The following is a 19,689-nucleotide window of genomic DNA, read 5'->3' as shown; positions in this document are numbered from 1 at the left end:
TAAAAACATGTGAATCATCATATCAAATCCCCTCAAAGTGTTATTATTTCTCTTGAATAATGTAAATTATCTTCTAACAAACTTTATTTCTGGCAATTGCACTTGAATTTGTGTGTTTTCAAACCAAAATATATCAATAGCGGAGCTTTTAATAATGATTTAATACGAAAAAAGCATCAGTTTCGAGGTAAAACTGCAAATTACTTGTATTTCAAGTTATACGGTCCATCTTTGTTGCAGTTTATTTCTCTATAGTACATGTATCTCCTCGTAAAAAAAACGTAATCATGCTCTTTCTATTCTTAATAATTTTCATTTTGCAGATCCTCTCATGCTGCCCTTCACACGACATGCTCACGCTCAAACCGAATGGAAAATTAAATGTTACCCAACAATAACAGCAGAGGCCCTTTGTGGCACTGTGCAGCAGCTGTGTGAGGCAGAACAGACACATTGTGCAAACACACACACAGAAATCCAAACATGTATCCATGCTTTAAACAGCAACATGTTACAAATTCACCCCCTGGCTGTGTTCAGAGATAAAGATATGGATGAAAGGAGGCCAGAGGAGCATATTTGTATTAGATATTCCCGACCAATATGCAAATAAAATGGATTTCCTGCAGGAAATACATTCAAACATCTTAAGAGAACGTAGACTTACTTCATAGTAGATTAACAACATGTTGGAGGTCAGAATTCCAGGTGTGTGCCATAGTTAGAGCTCCTCACAAGCATTTGAATCTTCAGTTCAGTATCTCAGATAATATACCCTTAAACCAGTCCCTATTTATGCTCCTCTAGGGTCTGGCTGTTCGGACATTCAGCTTTCAACTCTCTTCTCCTATTTCTCTTTATCTATACATGGTGCTATCTTAGAGTCCGGGGCCTCATTCCCTGAATGTTTCTGTTTCTCCCCTGGCAGGTTTTCCTATTCTGCTCATTTTCAGGTTCATATTAGTATTTAGTGTCTACATGTCTCCATGCTTTAATGTTCAAAAAGCTCTTTATTTTTCTCATACTGCCTGTGCTGCAGCACCTCTTTTCACCCTCTGTCTGAAACCAGAGCCCAGTCTGCTCTGATTGGTTAGCTGGCCAGCTCTGTTGTGATTGGTCAACCGTCAAGAGATGTCCCGCCCCTTGGAAAATCACATACTGTACCATGTGTTAGAGCGCTAGCCAATAGAAGCGTAAGTGTTACGTAGTGATGTCAGTTTGTTCAGTAAACAATGGAGTCCAGTGGAGGCGTTTCAGGCAGGGGGTGAGGTGTGGGAGAGAAACTCCCTCTGGAGGGAACACAGGGAATTTTTTAATAAAATAATTTGAGTGTTTTCCTCTTTATTTTATATTACATTACATTACATGTTACTTGTTAGACGCTTTTATCCAAAGCGACTTACATGCATTCAGTACTGTGGACAATCCCCACAGGAGCAATTTGGGGTGAAGTGTCTTGCCCAGGGACAAAACGACATGCTGACTGCAGTGGGACTCGAACTTGCCCCCTGATTCGAATTCCAGCACAATATCCACTGAGCCACAGCCTCCCATGTTAATCCACTCTTTTTTTGTCTTAATCTACACTGAGAATAGGTTATTCTGAATCTGATAACCATGTTTTCATTATCCTCATCTTTACCAAATTAATTTGTATCTGTATGTGCATGCAGCGTTGCTTTAAACCCCGCCTCTGTGTCTGTGTGTTATCTTGTTTATTTGAAAGCTATGTGCTTGTGTAAACTGCAACCGGTACACAGTGTGTTGGAGCTCTGCCGGCGGAAGAAACACTCACTGGACCAAAGGGCACAACGAGGCACAGGAGCAAACAAAAACCTCTTCATCACTATTCCTGCTTTCTAAGTCTTCCAAATCCATCAGCTTTACTACACGCACAAATCAGCATGAATATTCAGAATCACAATTCCTTTAGTAGTCCCGCAGTGGGGAAATGTACAAGGTTACAGCAAAAGTGGCATAGCCGCTAAAAGAGGCAAGCAATGATTAAAAAGAAGAAAAGCAAACACTATTAATGAAGAAAAATAAAGACAAATAAGTGTGGCTAAAAAATGAGTAGCAGCAATAAAATAAAAAACATAACATGTTTTAGACCTTATAAAAATGAACCGTTGGGACATTGATAATAATGTATGCTTGTACATAACTCGTTTTACATAAACAAATATATTATTAATGATAATACATCATTGTATATAGTATACCAGTAATCTATTATAGCACATTGTGCACATTTTTACTTTAGCTTCCAAATCTTTTTTGGCTGTTTTTATTGGACATTTTTTTTAACTTCTCATATTTCTAAAAATACTTTATATATATTTTCATTTAAAAATGGAGCCACTGTCACGGAACCCGATTCCCCTGGAGAAATGTTACAAAGTATTCTGATTTACTGAATTCTGATTAGTGGTATATAATTGTGTTCTTCACTTTAATGTAATATAATGAATGGGAGATTATCTTAATAAGCTATACAATTTATACTACATCATCATTTATTTTTTGTCTTTATAACTTGTGTTGAAATTTGGTACTATGTTTTTTCTCCAAAATGCAGTGGAGTAGAAGTATAAAGGTGTGTGACGTGGAAATATATAAGTAAGGCACAAGTACCTCAAGCTTTGCCAGCAGACTCCCACAGGAGGAGCTGCAGAGTCTCCGTCTCTTTATGATGTTATTCATTGAATATGTTTATCACTCAAACGCAATTACACTGACATGCTCAGACTTACACCTGAAACTTGAACGCTGACAGAAACTGTGGGGCACACCCAAAATCAGTCCGTCACATATTTATTACTAACGGTTTCCTTTTATGTCTCTGACTTTTGTACATTACGTTTTGTAACTCATCAAAAACAGTGTATATGGCCTTAAGGGTTTTATATTATTAAGTCAACAAAAGCTAAAATAAATGCATTTAATGTCTTTATATACATGCTAGTCGTTGACTTTTTAGTAACAATATGTTCAACTCCGTTATATGCAACTGATAGATGAAATCTGATACAAGGCAAATATATGAACATTTACTCATGCAAACGTAAAGAAAAAGGGTGGTCCTTAAAATTGAAAGTCGGAAAGTCTAAGCTCCGACCCCCAGAATTCATTCTATTAGTCAAGAAACCCCCCCCCCCCCCCTCATCGACCTGGAAGTTTAGCCTCAGTGGCAGCACCATGGCTGGTGTGGCAGCCCCTGTCGATGAGGGGGGGTAAATGTTGTCAGATTGAGGAAAAAATTCACCAGGAGAGTTTTCTTGACTAATAGAATGAATTCTGGGGGTCGGAGCTTACTTTCCGACTTTCAATTTTAAGGACCACCCTACGTGAGGCTAAACTTCAAGGTTGATGAGGGAGGGGTAAATGCTGTAATTCACCAGGAGAATCTCTTGACTATCATAACAAATTCCGGTCCCTCCGCAAGGTGAGCGAGGCCCCACGCAGTCTGCATGATCAGCCTGTAGGGAGGGACGGCCCTTTATATGTTGCCCATTAAATTCAGCTGTTGTTGCACATAGTCACATTGTGTGGCGCTCTTACATTAAATAATATAGTTACTCTACAATAGTGTTGCCAGCCGTGTTTGCTTCTGCTTTTTTCTACCCTGGAGCAAGGATAAGAACAAGAAATACCGTCCTACAGTACATAGCCACTGTACTAGTTGTATCCCACTACAGTTATTTAACATCTTAAATGAATAGGTTATTAATACAATAATATAAATCGAATCTATTTATTATATATTATTATAGGTTAAGCTACCGAGTAGTATATTAAGTAATGCAAATAAACCACACTTTGCCAAGTGCAACATTGAAGTGATGAACCCATTAATGCACACACTTAATCAAATCTGGTGGTTAAAATGTCCATTTGGCATAATGTTTACATTTACTTTTGGTATATTTTGATGCTAATACTTTTCCATTTTCATTGTAGGACTTTTACTTACTTACTTACTTAACAGAGTATTCCTAGACTGTGGTATTTCTACAGTGACTTAAGTACAATATCTTAGTTCTTCTCCCTCTGATAATATTCATAATTGTATATTTTATCATCAGGACTGCAGTTGTTAAATCGAGCTGGCCCTTTAAAGGCACTGCATGCTGCGTCATCGGCGCATGCGCAGTGAGGGGCAGCAGCAGCCCCTGTGAAAAACAACAACAATCACTACCGAGGGGCCAAGAAAAAGACATGGCTCCGTGAAACCGTCTGGCCCTAATCACAGTTCTTATCCCAGCCAGACTGCTGCTGCTGTTTCTACCGGAACATTATATGTGGATGGTGCCGAGCCCATGAACTTGGCCAGTCAAAGCGGGGATGCAGGCGGAAGCCAGCTCCTCTTCGCCAACTTCAACCAGGACAACACGTAAGAAAAGGGCCGGGGAGAGTGAGGCAGGGCCGGGGAGAGAAGAGAGAGGAGCCGCTGGCCTGGTGCTGTCAAGCTAGCTGAAGTTAGCTTAGCTCACTGTTAGCTCCTCACGGGATGACAGGGCTCCATATGAAATAGTAATGTGTGCTTTCTCACATTAGAAATAACTACAAATACAAAATGAGTTTCGCTAGCTGAGTTAACTGTAGTGGACGGTGGTTGCGTGTTGTTCACGACACTAGCTTAGCCTTTAGCTAACAAAATGGCTAACTTTAGCCACTAAACACATGAAGTGTCATGTAGCTTCTTTAAAGGCTGTGGTGATTAATTTACATCATACAGAATACTCAAGAAGTGGAAGAAGTACTCAGGTATTGTGCTTACGTAAAAGTAGAAGTACCAGAGTGTAGGAAATACTCTGTTTCAAGTAAAGTCCTGCAATCAAATTATTACTAAAGTAAAAGAGTATTGCCATCAAGTTCCCATTATGCCCATTTCTCAAAACTATTTTATATGTTTTATTACGATAATCATGTTTTATTGATGTGTTATTAAAGCTGATATAGGTGAAACTAATTGTAATGACTTTATGTACTGCTAGCTGACCGTGTACATGTCTACGACAGGGTGACAGGTCTCCATGTGAAATGTAAATGTGTGGTTTCTCACATTTATAAATAACAACAAATAAACAATATGTTATGCGAGCTAAGTGAACTGTGGTGCGTGTTATTCACTAGCTAGCTTAGCTTTAATCTAACATGTAGCTGTGTGCTTAACTTTAGCCACAAAAACGCATGCAGTTCAGGTGTCAGGTAACTTCTTTAGAGGCTGTGTTGACTACTGTCATGATACAATATACAGAATCATCAGAATAATCACAGCTGAAGTCTTTGTGTGTTTTGGACGATGGGTTATTTTTAGCGCTGCGGCTATGAGACTGTTGGCAAAGCTGTGAGAAACCAGGTCACTGTGTTTCTTGTAGACAACAGAGGTGGGGAAAGATGTTGTACTTAAGTAAAAGTAGAAGTACCAGAGTGTAGGAATACTCTGTTCAGATTAAAAGTCCTGCAATCAAAATGTTTCCCAAGTAAAAGTACAAAAGTATTGGCATCTAAATAAACTTAGAATTTTGCTGATTGGCTAATATGTTATGTTGATTATAATTATTGATGTATTTACTGTATGTGTTTATCAAAGCTGGTAAAGGTGCAGCTAGTTTGAATGACTTATACTGCAGGGTAGCTTGGGAATTTACTCCAGGTGGAACTAAAGTCTGATTTAAGTTGAGTGACTTGATTATATTTCTCATCATTCATCCAGATCTCTAAATGTTTTTAAATAAATGTAGTGGAGTAAACATTTGACCTCTGAATTGTAGTCGGGTAGAAGTATAAAGTAGCAAAACGTTGAAAAACTCAAGTAAAGTACCTCAAAATGTACTTGAGTAAAGCTACTTAGTTACTTTACACCACTGTAGCTAGATTTAAAGTTGAAGTAACAATGACTTAGTCCTTTTTAGTTGACTGTGGACTGCTTCACACCGCAGAGCCCTGCTCTTTTATTGCAAAACAGCTCGAGTCGTGTGACCGCTGTCACAATCTGACCACAGGTTCCTCTGCTCAGTGTCCACTTTGAAATAAGATCATAAGTGTGTATAAATACCCAGTGTTTATGCGTTTAAGAGCTCACTAAGTCAATGATTGTTTAATGCTGCTGTTGTGTCCATTTCTGTTATTTGTGTAGGTCCTTAGCGGTTGGCACCAAATCAGGATACAAGTTTTTCTCCCTGTCCTCTGTGGATAAATTGGAGCAGATATACGAATGTCGTAAGTATTTGATTAAGCTAGTTCTTTACTTTTAAAAAACACATTTGACTTATTTGACAACAGTGACTTAGTGTGAAGGATTATTATATTATTATTATTGTCTATCAGTAGCAATATAGAGATGTAGAGGAAACTGTTGTTGAGGTTATTTTTTTAGAAGTTAAGAATCTAAATGTATTGATACAGCTCATGAAATACTGAGGAAGAAGGGTTTTACTTTTCTTTTGACTACTTGCTCAAAACCAGGGGCGGGGAAACTTCCTGGGTTTTGTTGGTCTTTCATCTTTATTCTCAAATTACAAGTTATGTTCTTGGTGAACAATGAACTCCATTGTGTTTGCTGTTGACCCTAAAGGCTAAACTCTGTCACTGCGTGGTTTATTCTGTGATATTAGTTTTCCTTTCACTTTGTTCTTGAGCCATTGTTTCAGTTTCACTTATTGTCTCGTTAAGATACATTTGGTTCTATATAAATGTTTCTTTCTTTATGAATTAGATTTTATTTGTGCTCGTATACAAAAGTACCAAAAGTACAGATTATGCAAAATAATATAAATGAAATAACTGAATTATATCTGAAGCCATGTTTGTATTTCTAAAGAATCTGAATCTGCAAATGTTCTTGTATCTTAAGTTTTCAAATGAATGCATTGAAGTCAAAAAGTAAATGCCTCTGAACTGTAGTGGACTAAAAGTAAAACATGACAAAACAAGTAACAAGTAGAACCTCAAAATTGTACTTAAATACTGTATACTGTATGACTTGAGTAAATGTCCGTGGTTACTTTCCACCACTGGTCAGTGAGTACAAACTCCTTGTGTAGGAGAGACGATAGGATTTAAAGTATCACTATTGTCAGGGCTCAACGCTAACTTTTAAAAGTGGTTGCCAGGCTGGCAACCAGGCATCAGCTTTTGGTTGCCAAAACTGAAAATACGTTTGCCATTTTTAGACACCTTATATTTTAAATAATTAAGATACTATACAGTTACATCAACTTAATAATGAACATGTGACACAAAACAATGTTCAAATGCTTTACAATAAGTAATTAACACAATTATTTGAAACTAAAGTTGTAGGAAACTTGTGATTATATTTGTATGCCATTATGTTCCTATGGTAAAGTCTTATTATTATTTTGAAGGAACTTTTACCGGAAGTGAACGCACAACGGAGCAGAATGTACATAATATATATTTCGCATCCCAAGACTTTACACATTTCCTCTTTGCTTTTCGTTCGGGTTCAGCTTGCGCTTTATCAGTTGAATCACTTTGAACATTCGTTTGAGAGGTTGACGGGTTGGCCGAACTTTTTACCCCACAGTCAAACAACTTAATTTGCTTCACCATTTATTGTAAAACAAACACACGGCGCACACGAGTAAACGTGCATCGCTTTCTGGCTCCGTAATCACACCAATGCACGTGCAACTTAAGTATCAGGTTCCGACTGGTCACAACAAAAATTAAATATCACTCTTAATGCAACAAATAATTAACATTTATCTATTTTGGGGAACACATTTTGCTGTTTGCTGTCCTTATTTCTTTATGTTAAAAAGAGGTTGCCACTCATGGCAACCAAAGGCCAAGAAGTGGTTGACATTTTTTCTGAATGGTTGCCAATGGCAACCTGGCAACCGTTACTGTCGAGCCCTGCTATGTGTTTTTATTATTGCTCAGCCATACGTTTTAGTCGATGTGTTTAATGCATGCCGTCTATACACGATCACTGCACCATTGCATCTTTTTAAACATGAATGTGTTTTGTTAACCCCTCTTTGCTCAACTGCATACTAAAGCATCAATCCTCTCACTTATAACTGGATTTACATAACGTATAACGATCTCTGCAACAGCGTTATCTTGCACGAGAGGTTGAGCTAAGCGGCACCTTTAGATAAATCCGGTTTGATTTGAATACTCGATGCAAAGCAGGTAGTGTAGTCGGGCAGAGGAAGACAATAAGCACAGCTGCCATCTATAATTCATGAATTTAGCTCAATGCGTTTACTGAACAAACTACACAGTGTGCTCAACGTTTTGACGCTGTGTTCAGGAGCACACAAACGGTCTGTGCTTTAGACTGCTGCACACATGTGGATGCTTTCATTTGCATCGTTTCCTTACACTCAGAATAAGAATAACTTTATTGTTATCATACTCTGGTTCAACGAAATGTCTCTCAATGCAGTGAAAGACATAAGAACTAATACATAACAGCTGTTAGTAGCAGCAGAAGGCATTATTTATATATATATTAAAGTCAATGTTAATTTTGACAGTGACAACATGTTAATAATAAATAGTAAGTAAACCTCTTGAGCAGATCTGTATATAACTGCCCATATATGTGCAGTTATATTTAATATAAAATGGAATATTACATTAAAAATTCAATTTCTTGCACACTTTATGTCAATAATATCTGAACAACAACAAAAATCCCAATTTGGGATCAATAAGGTAAATCTTGTATCATCTCATATTTAATTATTTAGAGTTATTTGTCATATTCTCATTGTACCTGCTTTTTCAAATATTTGTATTTCTTGTGAATATGTATTTTTTTCATTTTAAGATAGTTATTCTTTTAGTTCTATATTCAATAAAGTGTGTGTGTATATACTGTGTGCGTGTGCAGCGGACACGGAGGATGTGTGTATCGTGGAGCGTCTGTTCTCCAGCAGCCTGGTGGCCATCGTGAGCCTGAAGGCCCCGAGGAAGCTCAAAGTCTGTCACTTCAAGAAGGGAACGGAGATCTGCAACTACTCCTACTCCAACACTATACTGGCCGTCAAGCTCAACAGACAGGTAGCTGAATACCTGACTGTCAGACATTCATTACTCTGAGTGATATGTCTTAATGTCTCTCTGACAGTGATGATGTTGCTGTTTCCTCTGCAGAGGCTGATAGTCTGTCTGGAGGAGTCACTTTACATTCACAACATCCGAGACATGAAAGTGCTGCACACTATCAGAGAAACCCCCCCCAACCCATCAGGTGAGTGTGGCCAGCAACATAGTGTAGTTTGTGTTTGGTAAAGTAGGTATGGCACATGGTAGGGGTATCATTCTTTGGCTATCTCACAATTAGAGTAATAACTTGTTCTGCATTGAGTACATAGAGCTCATTTCAGGATCTACTCCAGTCCATGTGGGCTAATGAAGGCGGTGATGCAAATTATGACATCAAATAAGAGTGAAGGTGTGTCTAAGATTGTATTGAAAAAGTTATATTAGCTCATTGCAAAGCTAACTTAAGACAAATGGTCACATTTATTCATGCTAAGCTTGCACAAATAAACACTTTTTCAACTACATTTATTTGAGTATATCTCAATGTCAGTGGCTTCAGGTTATCAAAGGCTGCCTGTTATTAAGTAACATTTGTGAGCTTAGGCTAGCTGCCCTTTATTGCCAATTTCCATATGAAATGTCCCCAAATAATACCGTCAACTGGTGTTGTGTGTGGTAATTACAAATCACACCCTAATGCTTGACTCAACATAGTGTAGTTTTGTGTATATAATAAATGTCCATCAGTAAACACATCTAGGTATATCTAAAAAAAACAAAAAAAGGAACCTTTTGGGAAATTGTGAATGGATTTACAATACTAAAAGATAAAAATCTCGATTCTTACATAGAGATGTTTCCACCACCCCCTAGTATGTCGTATAAAATAGTTATTTGATTTTGGTTTTGCCTTTATTCCTAGAATCTCTTATTTATTTGTGTTCCAAATGAACTCCATTGTTTTTGCTGAAGCCCTCAAGGCAGAAAAATGCCTGAGTTGCTCCTGTGATGCTTGTTTTCCTTACGCTGTCAGAACTGTTTAGAGGATTGTCGTGTCACTTTGTACTTGTGTCATTCTTCCAGTTTCTCTTTTTGTCAAGCTCAGATAAACGTGGTCCTTTTTTAAAATCTGTCTTTCTTTGCTTATTGGTGAATCTGTGCTCGTATTCCTGCAGGATTATGCGCCCTCTCCATCAGCAATGATAACTGTTATCTGGCCTACCCAGGCAGCGCTACGATAGGAGAGGTCCAAGTGTTCGACACAGTCAACCTGGTAGGTGAACACCATCACAGGGAAGCTCTGTTTGAATAGAGAGGTGCAGTGATGACGTATTTATGTAGGCCGACATGGAAGTAAACATCACAAGTGGTCCCTCGACAAAAAGCAAACACACGTTATGATGCTTACGCGCTTATTCAAGCAGGATCATCCAAAGCAACTTAATTAGGGAAAAAGTGGGACAAGAAAATATGCTTGCAAGAAGGTTTATTTTGTAAAAACAACTAATAAATTTATTTCAGTTTTTTTTAACTTTTGTCCCGACTGACGGTGTCAAAAGTAACGAGTCGCAACTTAACTTCAAGCTCAAATGATACCTAATTCATTTTAAACCTATAGAAAACAGCGCCTCGTTTTGACAGAACACACATGTGAGTTGATGATCACAACAAAAAACGGTTTCTGTCTGAAAAGTGTTACCCCATACTACTACACTTCAATACTGTTGGCCCTACTTTTGGGGCCTGGTTATGAAACCACTGTCTAATTAGTAGACACTTATTTACCTCCCCTGGCTCCTACTTCCTTATTTCCTCCCTTACATAACCGTTTCTTGCAGCCACGTAAGCTGGGGTTTCTGTTGCTCATTAAATATCTTTGAAATGATCCGTGCTCACTGTTCTGACAGCTACTGTTTCCTCTCATCAGTCAAAGCCAACACTCATTATGTACGAGTATCTTTCTGTCACGCGTGTCTAACTAGTGTCTGTACGTGTTTTTCCGCAGCGAGCGGCTAACATGATCCCAGCTCACGACAGCCCGTTGGCGGCGCTGGCTTTCGACGCCAGTGGAACCAAACTGGCCACCGCCTCGGAGAAGGTAACTCTAAAGGACACTGGTCTGCTAAGCAGTGTGTGTTTCCCGCCTGAGAGAGTAAACATCACCGCAGTTGCTTCGCCTCTCAGTGTAACTTTTGTCTTTCACTTCCTGTTCAGGGCACAGTCATCCGAGTCTTCTCAATCCCAGAGGGACAGAAGCTCTTTGAGTTTCGGAGAGGAGTCAAGAGGTAGATTGTTCACTCATATCTGTTTATATGGAAACTCAACCACGACCGGTTTTCTTCCTACTTCTATTGGTCTCATTCTTATTCACACTGGTTACTTTACACCTTTTACAAACAACATTTTCACTGCCATCAAAACACTTTGCCCGCCTCTTTGACAAATGCAGAGAGGCACACAATGAGGTCTTGTAATTATATATTTTTTTTTTAAGTATTCAATAGAAAAACCAGACTAACTCATCCGATGTATCATTTTATTTAAATTGTGGATTTTGTTGGATTTCTTTTTGTCTTAAATTCAGTACAGCAGCAGCCCTCGTCATTTTGTAACTGTGTGAACTGTGTGTGTGTGTTCACCCTCTGCGCTCTGTGTGTGTGGTTCTTCTCTCAGGTGTGTGAGCATCTGCTCGCTGGCGTTCAGCATGGAGGGCTTGTACCTGTCGGCCTCCAGCAACACAGAGACCGTCCACATCTTCAAACTAGAGACGCAGAAGGAGAAGTATGTGTACGTACCTTCCTGTCTTCCAAATATTACTTCAGGTTTGAATAAAGTTCTCCTGATGCTTAAGGTTCCTCAGAGAAACAGAAGCTTCTCACGTTCTTTGTGTCTGCGCGTGTGCCAGTCACTTGAAGTCCGAGAAATGTAGATCTCTTTCAATTCAAATCTCACGTTCATAATGTGCGGTAAAACATATTCCCCCCACAAGCCCTCATAAAGCCAACATTACGTCTTTATTTAAACAAAATGGAGCCAGACAGGCCTGCATGTGTTTAGTTATTATTTTACGAATAGTTTTATTCTCTTGAATTTAATTAAATGTATCTTTATTTTTGTATTATTATTGTTTTTTATTTAAGAATATGTTGGCGTAAAAGCTAAGGGGAAAGTCTTTGTGTTAAGAGTTACGGTGTAGAAATATGTAACATGTATTTATTTGTCTTAAGTCTTTGGATGATCATTTGAATGATATTTATTTCAGTATACATAAATACACATGCTTTCATTTGAAAATGTCCCATGTGTCTGCTGGGACATTGAAATCTACCTGGACACGTTGACCTGCACACATTTTTTTTTTTGCGGAATTGCTCATGTGTGTGTTTTTTTGTGTGTGTGTGTTTTTGTGTGTGTACAGGCCAGCGGAGGAGCCCACCACATGGGGGGGGTACCTGGGGAAGGTGCTGATGGCGTCCACCACCTACCTGCCTTCTCAGGTGACGGAAATGTTCACACAGGGCCGAGCCTTCGCCACCGTACGCCTGCCCTTCTGCGGACACAAGAACATCTGCGCCTTAGCTGTGTGAGTAAAAACACACACACACACACACACACACACACACACACACACACACACACACACACACACACACACACACACACACACACACACACACGATATGGTTTTACACATCCAGCACTACTTGCGGTGTAGTGTGGCCCTCCTTTTAAAACAGGAAGTGAAAGTTGAATAAGAAGTAATATCGCCCAATAACAGTCTGCAGATATACATGTATGAAATTCAGTTGATGATCATAGCGGTACGCGACCAACAACCAATCACATTAACCTCCCGCTCCGGACACACAATCACGCGGTTTGATTGGATAGCGCTTGTACTGGCATATAGATCTGATTGGCTGGCGCTTCCGTCGGCGCTTGAAAAGTTGAACTTTTCTTAACTTTCGAAAGCGAGCAATGGAGGCAAAGCGACGGAACCACAATGCAGTTCGGCAAAGCCTGACGTTACCCCATTTAAAGTGAATGGGAAGCGTTTCCGTTGAAGCACACAACGAAACCGTGTGGAAGTTACGTAAGGGATGCAGACTTTATAGTTTCGCTTCATTTAAGACATATATATCACGTAACCTGCTCGAGACCTAGATTTAATTAAACCGTTTAGAAAGGCACATTTAATGAACTTGGTGGAGTCTTTAATTAAAGGTGGGGTAGGTCATTTTGGAGAAACCAGTTTGAGTGCGCTAGAATTTGAAAATACACAACCGGAACCAATGTGCCTCTTCCTCACAGAGCCCCTCCTCCAACACACACGAACGCGCACATGACCAATGAGGGCACGAGATAAGTTTGTGCACAGATGGAAGGCTGACAGGCAGGTAGGCCATCCAGTTACTTTAGCTGGGCCGGCTCAGATGATTGGTCGTGCTTTTTACAGCGCCACGGCTTCCACAGATGAAATATTTTTATGGATTTGTTGTCAAAGCATTTAAGATATTCATTGCTATCGGGATGTTAAGAGCATTCCGTGGAATATAACAAGTGTATCTCGAGCCGGTTTCTCAAACGTACCTACCCCACCTTTAAGTCCTTTGAAAAGAAAGTGGTGCAGATTATTTTGTTTTATACAAGGAGAACTGATCCCTTCACAGTATTAACCGTTAACCAACAACCAACAACCACATACAAGCCATGGGAGCTAAAGCATTATTAAATGTCTGTTTGTTCTTGTTTTATTCAGGATTCAGAAGATTCCCCGGTTATTGGTGGCTGCGGCTGATGGTTACCTGTATCTGTACAACCTGGATCCACAGGAGGGGGGGGAATGCACACTCATGAAGCAGCACAGGTAACACACACACACACACACACACACACACACACACACACACACACTAACACTCAGTGAACAGATGTAAGGTAGCCTGAATCTGGAGCGTTTCACTCAGAGCTTCTGTAATTGACCCCCCTCAGGTTAGATGGCAGCGCTGAGCCATCCAATGAGATCCTGGAGCAGTCACATGACCGCCCTCTGGTGGCCCAGACCTACAGCGCCGCCGTCACTAAAGGTACGTTACACACATGTTCACCAGAAATACTTTGCTTTACACGTTCAGAGAAGTTTAGTGGATGTAATGTTATAGCTGCAGGGAATTCCGTTGTTTATTTCCAGAGGAATAATACTTATAGAAATATAACTAAGTAATAAAAAGGAAATCACAAAACAATATCAGATTAACATTTTATTTTGTTACTATTTTCAAGTCATGTTCAAACAGGGCTTTAAGTAAAGGAACACTAAAATAGCACCTCTCCTTTAGCAAAGTGCTCAAAAACCCTTGAAAATGAACCACATCAAACTGTTGTTTTCCAAAGTTGTATTCATCAATTTATGTTTCTATAGTTCAGAATTAGAAATTATTCAGATTTTATTTTATTTTTTTTAACTATGCACCTCTGACGCCTCCCTCTTCTTTTTTTGGCAAACCAGAAACAGAATATGTGATGGAAACACTTCAATTTTTTTTTGTCTTTGTCTGAATGTTATTAAAAGACATGGCAGGTATAAGGAGGACCCTTTAGTTTTACAAGCACTTACTGTATGAGTGTTTTTGTCCGAACAAAGTATAGCAGCACCAAAGCAAAACTACATCTCATAATGACTGTAAACAAACTGTAAGGGGGAAAGCCTCAAAAGGATGGGCCTGTTTTGTTATTTTGAGCCCTCAGTGTTGTCTGTCAGACATGAACGTGTATCTGTCTGCAGCTAATCCTTCTTTATCAACCCTGCCAATGATAACAACATAGTTTTTAAGTTCTTAAAAGTACAAAGTTTAAGTATTTCACCTCTTGTTTCCTAGGTTACAGTGAGGAGCAGGGCGCCGTCGGGGGGGCGGGGCTTGAAGACGACCTGAACGACCTGCGCTTAGAGGAGGAGAACGAGCAGCCGCCGCTCATCCTGGAAACTGACTGACTGACTTAACGGACGGCTGTTCCCACCAATCAGAGGGCTCCTCTGGTGCTGCTATGAACATGTGACAGAAGGAGGTGGGAGGGCGGGCGGGGTCAGAGACGGGGGTGTTTTTAAACGCTGTTCAAGAGCCCGTCTTTCAGTCTGTCTGCGTTTATCGTTCACAAACAATTTTTTCCTCCCTTCTGCCCTCCTTTTAATCCTCGCTCCCTTTTCCCCTCAGTTCGCCTGCGCAGGCCAAACTGACGCTTTGCATGTACATGTGCCAACTGCGAAAAGAAAACATGCTCCAATGTGAAAACGAGTAAATGTGAGTGTGTGTGTTTGTCTAAAAAAAGAACAGAACATGTAGCTGTGTCTCCACTTAAAGACACACAGACGCAAGCACTGTGTAAAATGAAAGTGATTGTGTAAGTGCCTCTCTGCCCCGCTGTCATGGTTTCTCTTTGCATCGGCTTAATAAAATGTATTTTCAGTTGTCGGATCTTAACGGAGGGTGTGTGTACTCTCTTTACTTTCCTCTCACACACACACAGTGTCCAGGATCGCTCCTCCGGCTCGACTTTACCCTCCAAAGAATCATTTCAGAAGCCTTCGGCATGAGGCAGAGGTGTTTGCGTTCAAGTGTGCGCTTGTGCTGAAACTTCATTTGTGTGTGTGTGTGTGTGTGTGCTGGGCATGTACATTAGCAAAACACTGAGTAATTAGCCCCATCCCCTGCTCACTTGTACCTCATCCAAACTGTCTCAGTGGATTCCCCGCCCACCCTGTCATCATGGCCTGCAGTCATTGGTTGATTTTAAATTGATATTAACTATCTTTTTCTTAAATCTACATAACCGACGATGTATCATGCGTAAGAAAACATGCATGGTGTTGTTGACGTGGTACTTCGTCCGTACATCGGTAATATAAAGGCAGTCTGTATGCAGGAAGTGATCATCTTCCTCTCCTCCACTGCATCTCTGTACATTAGACATGGCAGGACATCACTGTACCATAGTGTCAGGTTATGGCCAGCGATCAGGAGTGAACTGCAGAGTATAATTTGACTGATCTGGAGCTCAGACTGAGCCTCATCATCTGATGCTGCATGATTCCCCCATAATCCTTTTGGTGTCTGAGGCCGCGAAGACCAGGATCAGCCGGGGGATTGTCAGGCATTTTCTAATGATTTTGTACAAAATGTGAAACGTTCATCTGAAACTAAAATGAAAAATAAATTCCATGTTGATGTATGAGACAGATGCCTTTTGTTTTTGTTGCTCTGTGTTAACCTTTCCATATTTGTTAAAGGGACAGTTCACCCAAAAATATAGAAGAATATTGCATGTAACTGCCTTTTCCCCAAGACTGACTGAACATAGCATATGCATGCATTTTGAAGCATAGATGCCAGAAGTAAAAAGCTAACGAATTAAATATTCATATCTGCACAGGGAGGAGGTACTCTTCCACCATTTCACACTGCTAATTGTTTCTACAGTAGCCCAGTAGGGACAAACCAATCTGGCTATAGAGAGATGACCTTAAAATATTTCAACGTTAACTAAAGTCTATTAAAGGTTATCTGACACCCTTATGAAGGGAGGGGTGGTCAGAAGGGGTATAAATTAATTACAATCTGCAAACTCACCACTAGATGGCACTATATCCTACACACGAGCCCTTTTAAGAATTCTGCCAGCTTCTGTGAAACGATTGCAATGTACAGTACATACAGTGCATCCATGCATCTGTGTGAGTCACCCTGTAGAAGTTGGAGACGGGCTGAAAAGAAGACCCCCTCTTCTGTTTCTTGATTCCCGGAGCGGCCGCCTCCTCTTTGAAAAGCAGAGACAGCAAATGCATAGAGGGTTTCTGGATGAGACCGGTCTTTGTTCTTCTCCAGCCAGTGAGCGATGTTGTAGCCCACCTGTGAGAGACACAATGAATGGACCCATGCACACACAGCTAAACATCCTACTTTACATTCAGAGATAGCAATTGACAGAAACGGATGCGATCGGGCCCCTTTTTGCAGTGTCATTAGTACAACCCAGTACTCAGTTCAAAGTGGGCCTCTTGTCCTTTCTTCCCCCATTTGAGCTAGAGGAAGTTGTTGGAGTTGCCCAGGTGGTTTTCATACAATGCTGCTTTGAAGGTGGCTTCTGTCGCCTTTGGAAACACACACTGCTCCTCTAGGATGGAGAAAATCCCCATGGGCTAGAGAGAGGGAGGTGGAAAGAGAAAAGGTGTGGGGGGAAAGAAGATCCAAAACAACCCTGTGAAAATACTACACTACAAGTAATGCATAGAAAACCGTAAATAAGGGTACGTATTTTTAGCTATATTGACTTCAAAGTATTTAATAAGCAGTAAAACATTTCCCTGGAAGTTACTTTTTGGATGAATATAACGGGTGTATTATTTGATTTTTTGTTTTTTTGTATTGAGAGCAAAGACAATTCAATAATGTTTGTGTAAAATGCGACTGAATTGACATACAGATGATGTGATTTGGAGTAAAGCAGTTATAGATAGAGAGAGAGAGGTGGACTCTTTATACCCCCAGTGGATTTCACATCAGCTTGTTCCCCCTGGCTTTCTGTTTGAACTTCTTCATGTTGCTGGATTGCATTATGCCTCCAGTCAGCTTGTACACACTCATCTTCTCCTCAGCCGTGAAGCCCAGCGCATCAAAGGCTTCCTGCTACGGACACACAAGCATACAGAGAGAGAAGTGAGAAGAGAGTGTATCCATGGTGCACAACAGAAACACAAAGAGAGGCAATAGCACCATCAACAGGCTCATTTGTATACTTTCTCATTTGTCATGAAGATGTTTGACAGGCATAATCACATATTTAAAATCGAAGCAAATCATGAATAAGTCAGCTGATCCAGAAAAAAAATGTGAACGTATAGTTTTTTATGGTTTTGGTTGTAATGTTTCTGTATAATACACAAACTGTCAATTCCATACAGTATTAAGGATATATCATGTCAATACTTTATTTGTATTGTCTGAACCCCTATTATCAAGCTTTGAATAGCTTATTGGGGTTTACACATCACTCCATTATGATTGCATTTAACCCGTGAATAAATCAAATGAATGAAATGAATTACCAAACAAACACGTTGTCCTTTAAATCAGCATAGACTGGTTCTCATGCTCTGTAGATGCAGGACATGGAGAGGGCGGAGAAACAAAGCGAGTAGAGAGAATAATGACCGTAGATTTCCCTGCGTGCTGCTGATCCCAGGCCTGCTGATGTTTCTGTCAGCAGAACCAACGACACCGACAGCTGTCAGCTCTCCCCTAATGCCGTGTAATGACTCCAAATGTTGTTCTGCTCCCTGAACAAATCATCGTACAGCACACTGATTGCTGAGCTACGGCCCCACTCCCTCTTTCCACAGCAAGAACAGTGTAATGACTTTTAGGCAACTCCTCTCGGGGGGGCTTTTTCCCAAATCATCACATACCACTTACCTCTCTGCCATCTTGCTCCACTTTTAGTTTCACACTATAATCATGAACAATTTGCTCAACAGCTACCTTCCAGATTTACACTATGTACAGTATGTTTTATATGTCTATATTTCTGTTTGTAGTTTATCCAGAATATTTTGTATCGTGTGTTATTTGTGATCTATGTATTTTGTACTGTGTTTATATTGTTTTCTTTGATTATGTTTATACTTTATTCCACCTTTTAAATATGTAATGCCTGAACACACTTGCATCCTTTGATTATTAAGATCAAAATTAGATTAATAACAGTATGTAATGTATTTAAGTCAAAAGGACTTGTGTCTACAGTAAGTCTTACCGAGGTCTTGACGGTGACTTGTCCCCGTCTTCAGGCTGAATCTCTCCAGCGATGAAAGCTTCCTTGTCGTCTTTGATCCAGAAGGAGCGCTTGATGTCGTATGGTTTATTCATAGCATCCAGGCGCTCCGTCTCATTGAGAACCAGGAGCGGCGGGGGGTCCACATCGTCCCCCCAATCCCCATTATTATAAGGCATGATGCTGCTGCCACAAACCAAGAAACCAACTCACAAAAGTGTGTTAGAAGTAAAAGGAATAAATTGGCCATCAGTTAAAGGTCACCTAATATGCAAAATTCCTTTTCATGTCTTTTCTACATCCACATGTGTCCCCTCTGTGTCTGGAAGTTTCAGGAAAAAAGATTCTCTCTCTTTTTGTCCTGATCCATTTATATAAAAACCTGTCTGAAAATGAGCTGATCAAATTTTAGCCACTTTATGATGTCATAACGATTTTGTTGGCTTGTGTAACCATTAGCCAATCAGCAACCAAGGTAACCCCCCCCACACACACACACACACGCACACCTTATCACCTGAATCTCCTCCTAGAGCCCCATTGTGTTCTTTGTAACCAAATCTCTCTCAGAGGGGCGTGGGGAGGGGCTCCTTATTTTCATCTAAAGTAACAGCAGAGAATCAGCACTTTTGAAACAGGGCTGAAACAGAGGGGATTATGGGTAATGCTGCAATGATCTGTTTGGTGTTTGGAGCCACACAGAGACAGGCTCTATATATCTGAGACCTGTGATATATTGATAAAAAACAGTATAATAGGGGACCTTTAATCAGTGTTTGACTCACAAATGCAGGACATGGAGGTACAATCAGGAGGTGTTTAAGATCAGTCTCT

At 40.1% G+C, this 19,689-nt stretch overlaps 1 protein-coding gene across 2 annotated transcripts; it reads left to right on the top strand.

Moving 5' to 3' along the window:
• The first annotated feature begins 4,138 nt into the window (after positions 1–4,138).
• On the top strand, positions 4,139–16,262 carry wipi2 (WD repeat domain, phosphoinositide interacting 2). Of its 2 annotated transcripts, none has more exons than XM_079644456.1 (12): positions 4,139–4,393; positions 6,143–6,225; positions 8,876–9,045; positions 9,139–9,235; positions 10,206–10,303; positions 11,036–11,128; positions 11,245–11,315; positions 11,704–11,811; positions 12,449–12,613; positions 13,790–13,897; positions 14,023–14,117; positions 14,910–16,262. In XM_079644456.1, the coding sequence occupies exons 1-12, from the start codon at positions 4,320–4,322 to the stop codon at positions 15,020–15,022; spliced, it is 1,275 nt and encodes a 424-aa protein (XP_079500582.1). In that variant the 5' UTR covers positions 4,139–4,319; the 3' UTR covers positions 15,023–16,262. The 2 variants fall into 2 exon arrangements, with proteins under 2 accessions (XP_079500582.1, XP_079500581.1); XM_079644455.1 differs by having other exon boundaries at positions 4,140–4,393; positions 11,704–11,817.
• The last annotated feature ends 3,427 nt before the right edge of the window (positions 16,263–19,689 follow it).

The sequence above is a fragment of the Notothenia rossii genome (assembly GCF_949606895.1).
Source record: "Notothenia rossii genome assembly, chromosome: 8".
NCBI classification, from domain to species: domain Eukaryota; kingdom Metazoa; phylum Chordata; class Actinopteri; order Perciformes; family Nototheniidae; genus Notothenia; species Notothenia rossii.
The sequence above is the reverse complement of the archived record's forward strand: the minus strand, read 5'-3'. Positions and strand labels throughout refer to the sequence as shown.

What these genes read in the sequence shown, in the direction of transcription:
- wipi2 (XM_079644455.1), top strand. Translation starts at nt 4,320, where the DNA reads ATGAACTTGGCCAGTCAAAGCGGGGATGCAGGCGGAAGCCAGCTCCTC. An exon ending in TGTTCGACACAGTCAACCTG is followed by an intron (nt 10,304 to 11,035) that starts GTAGGTGAACAC and finishes GTTTTTCCGCAG; the next exon opens with CGAGCGGCTAACATGATCCC. An exon ending in ACGCAGAAGGAGAAGTATGT is followed by an intron (nt 11,818 to 12,448) that starts GTACGTACCTTC and finishes GTGTGTGTACAG; the next exon opens with GCCAGCGGAGGAGCCCACCA.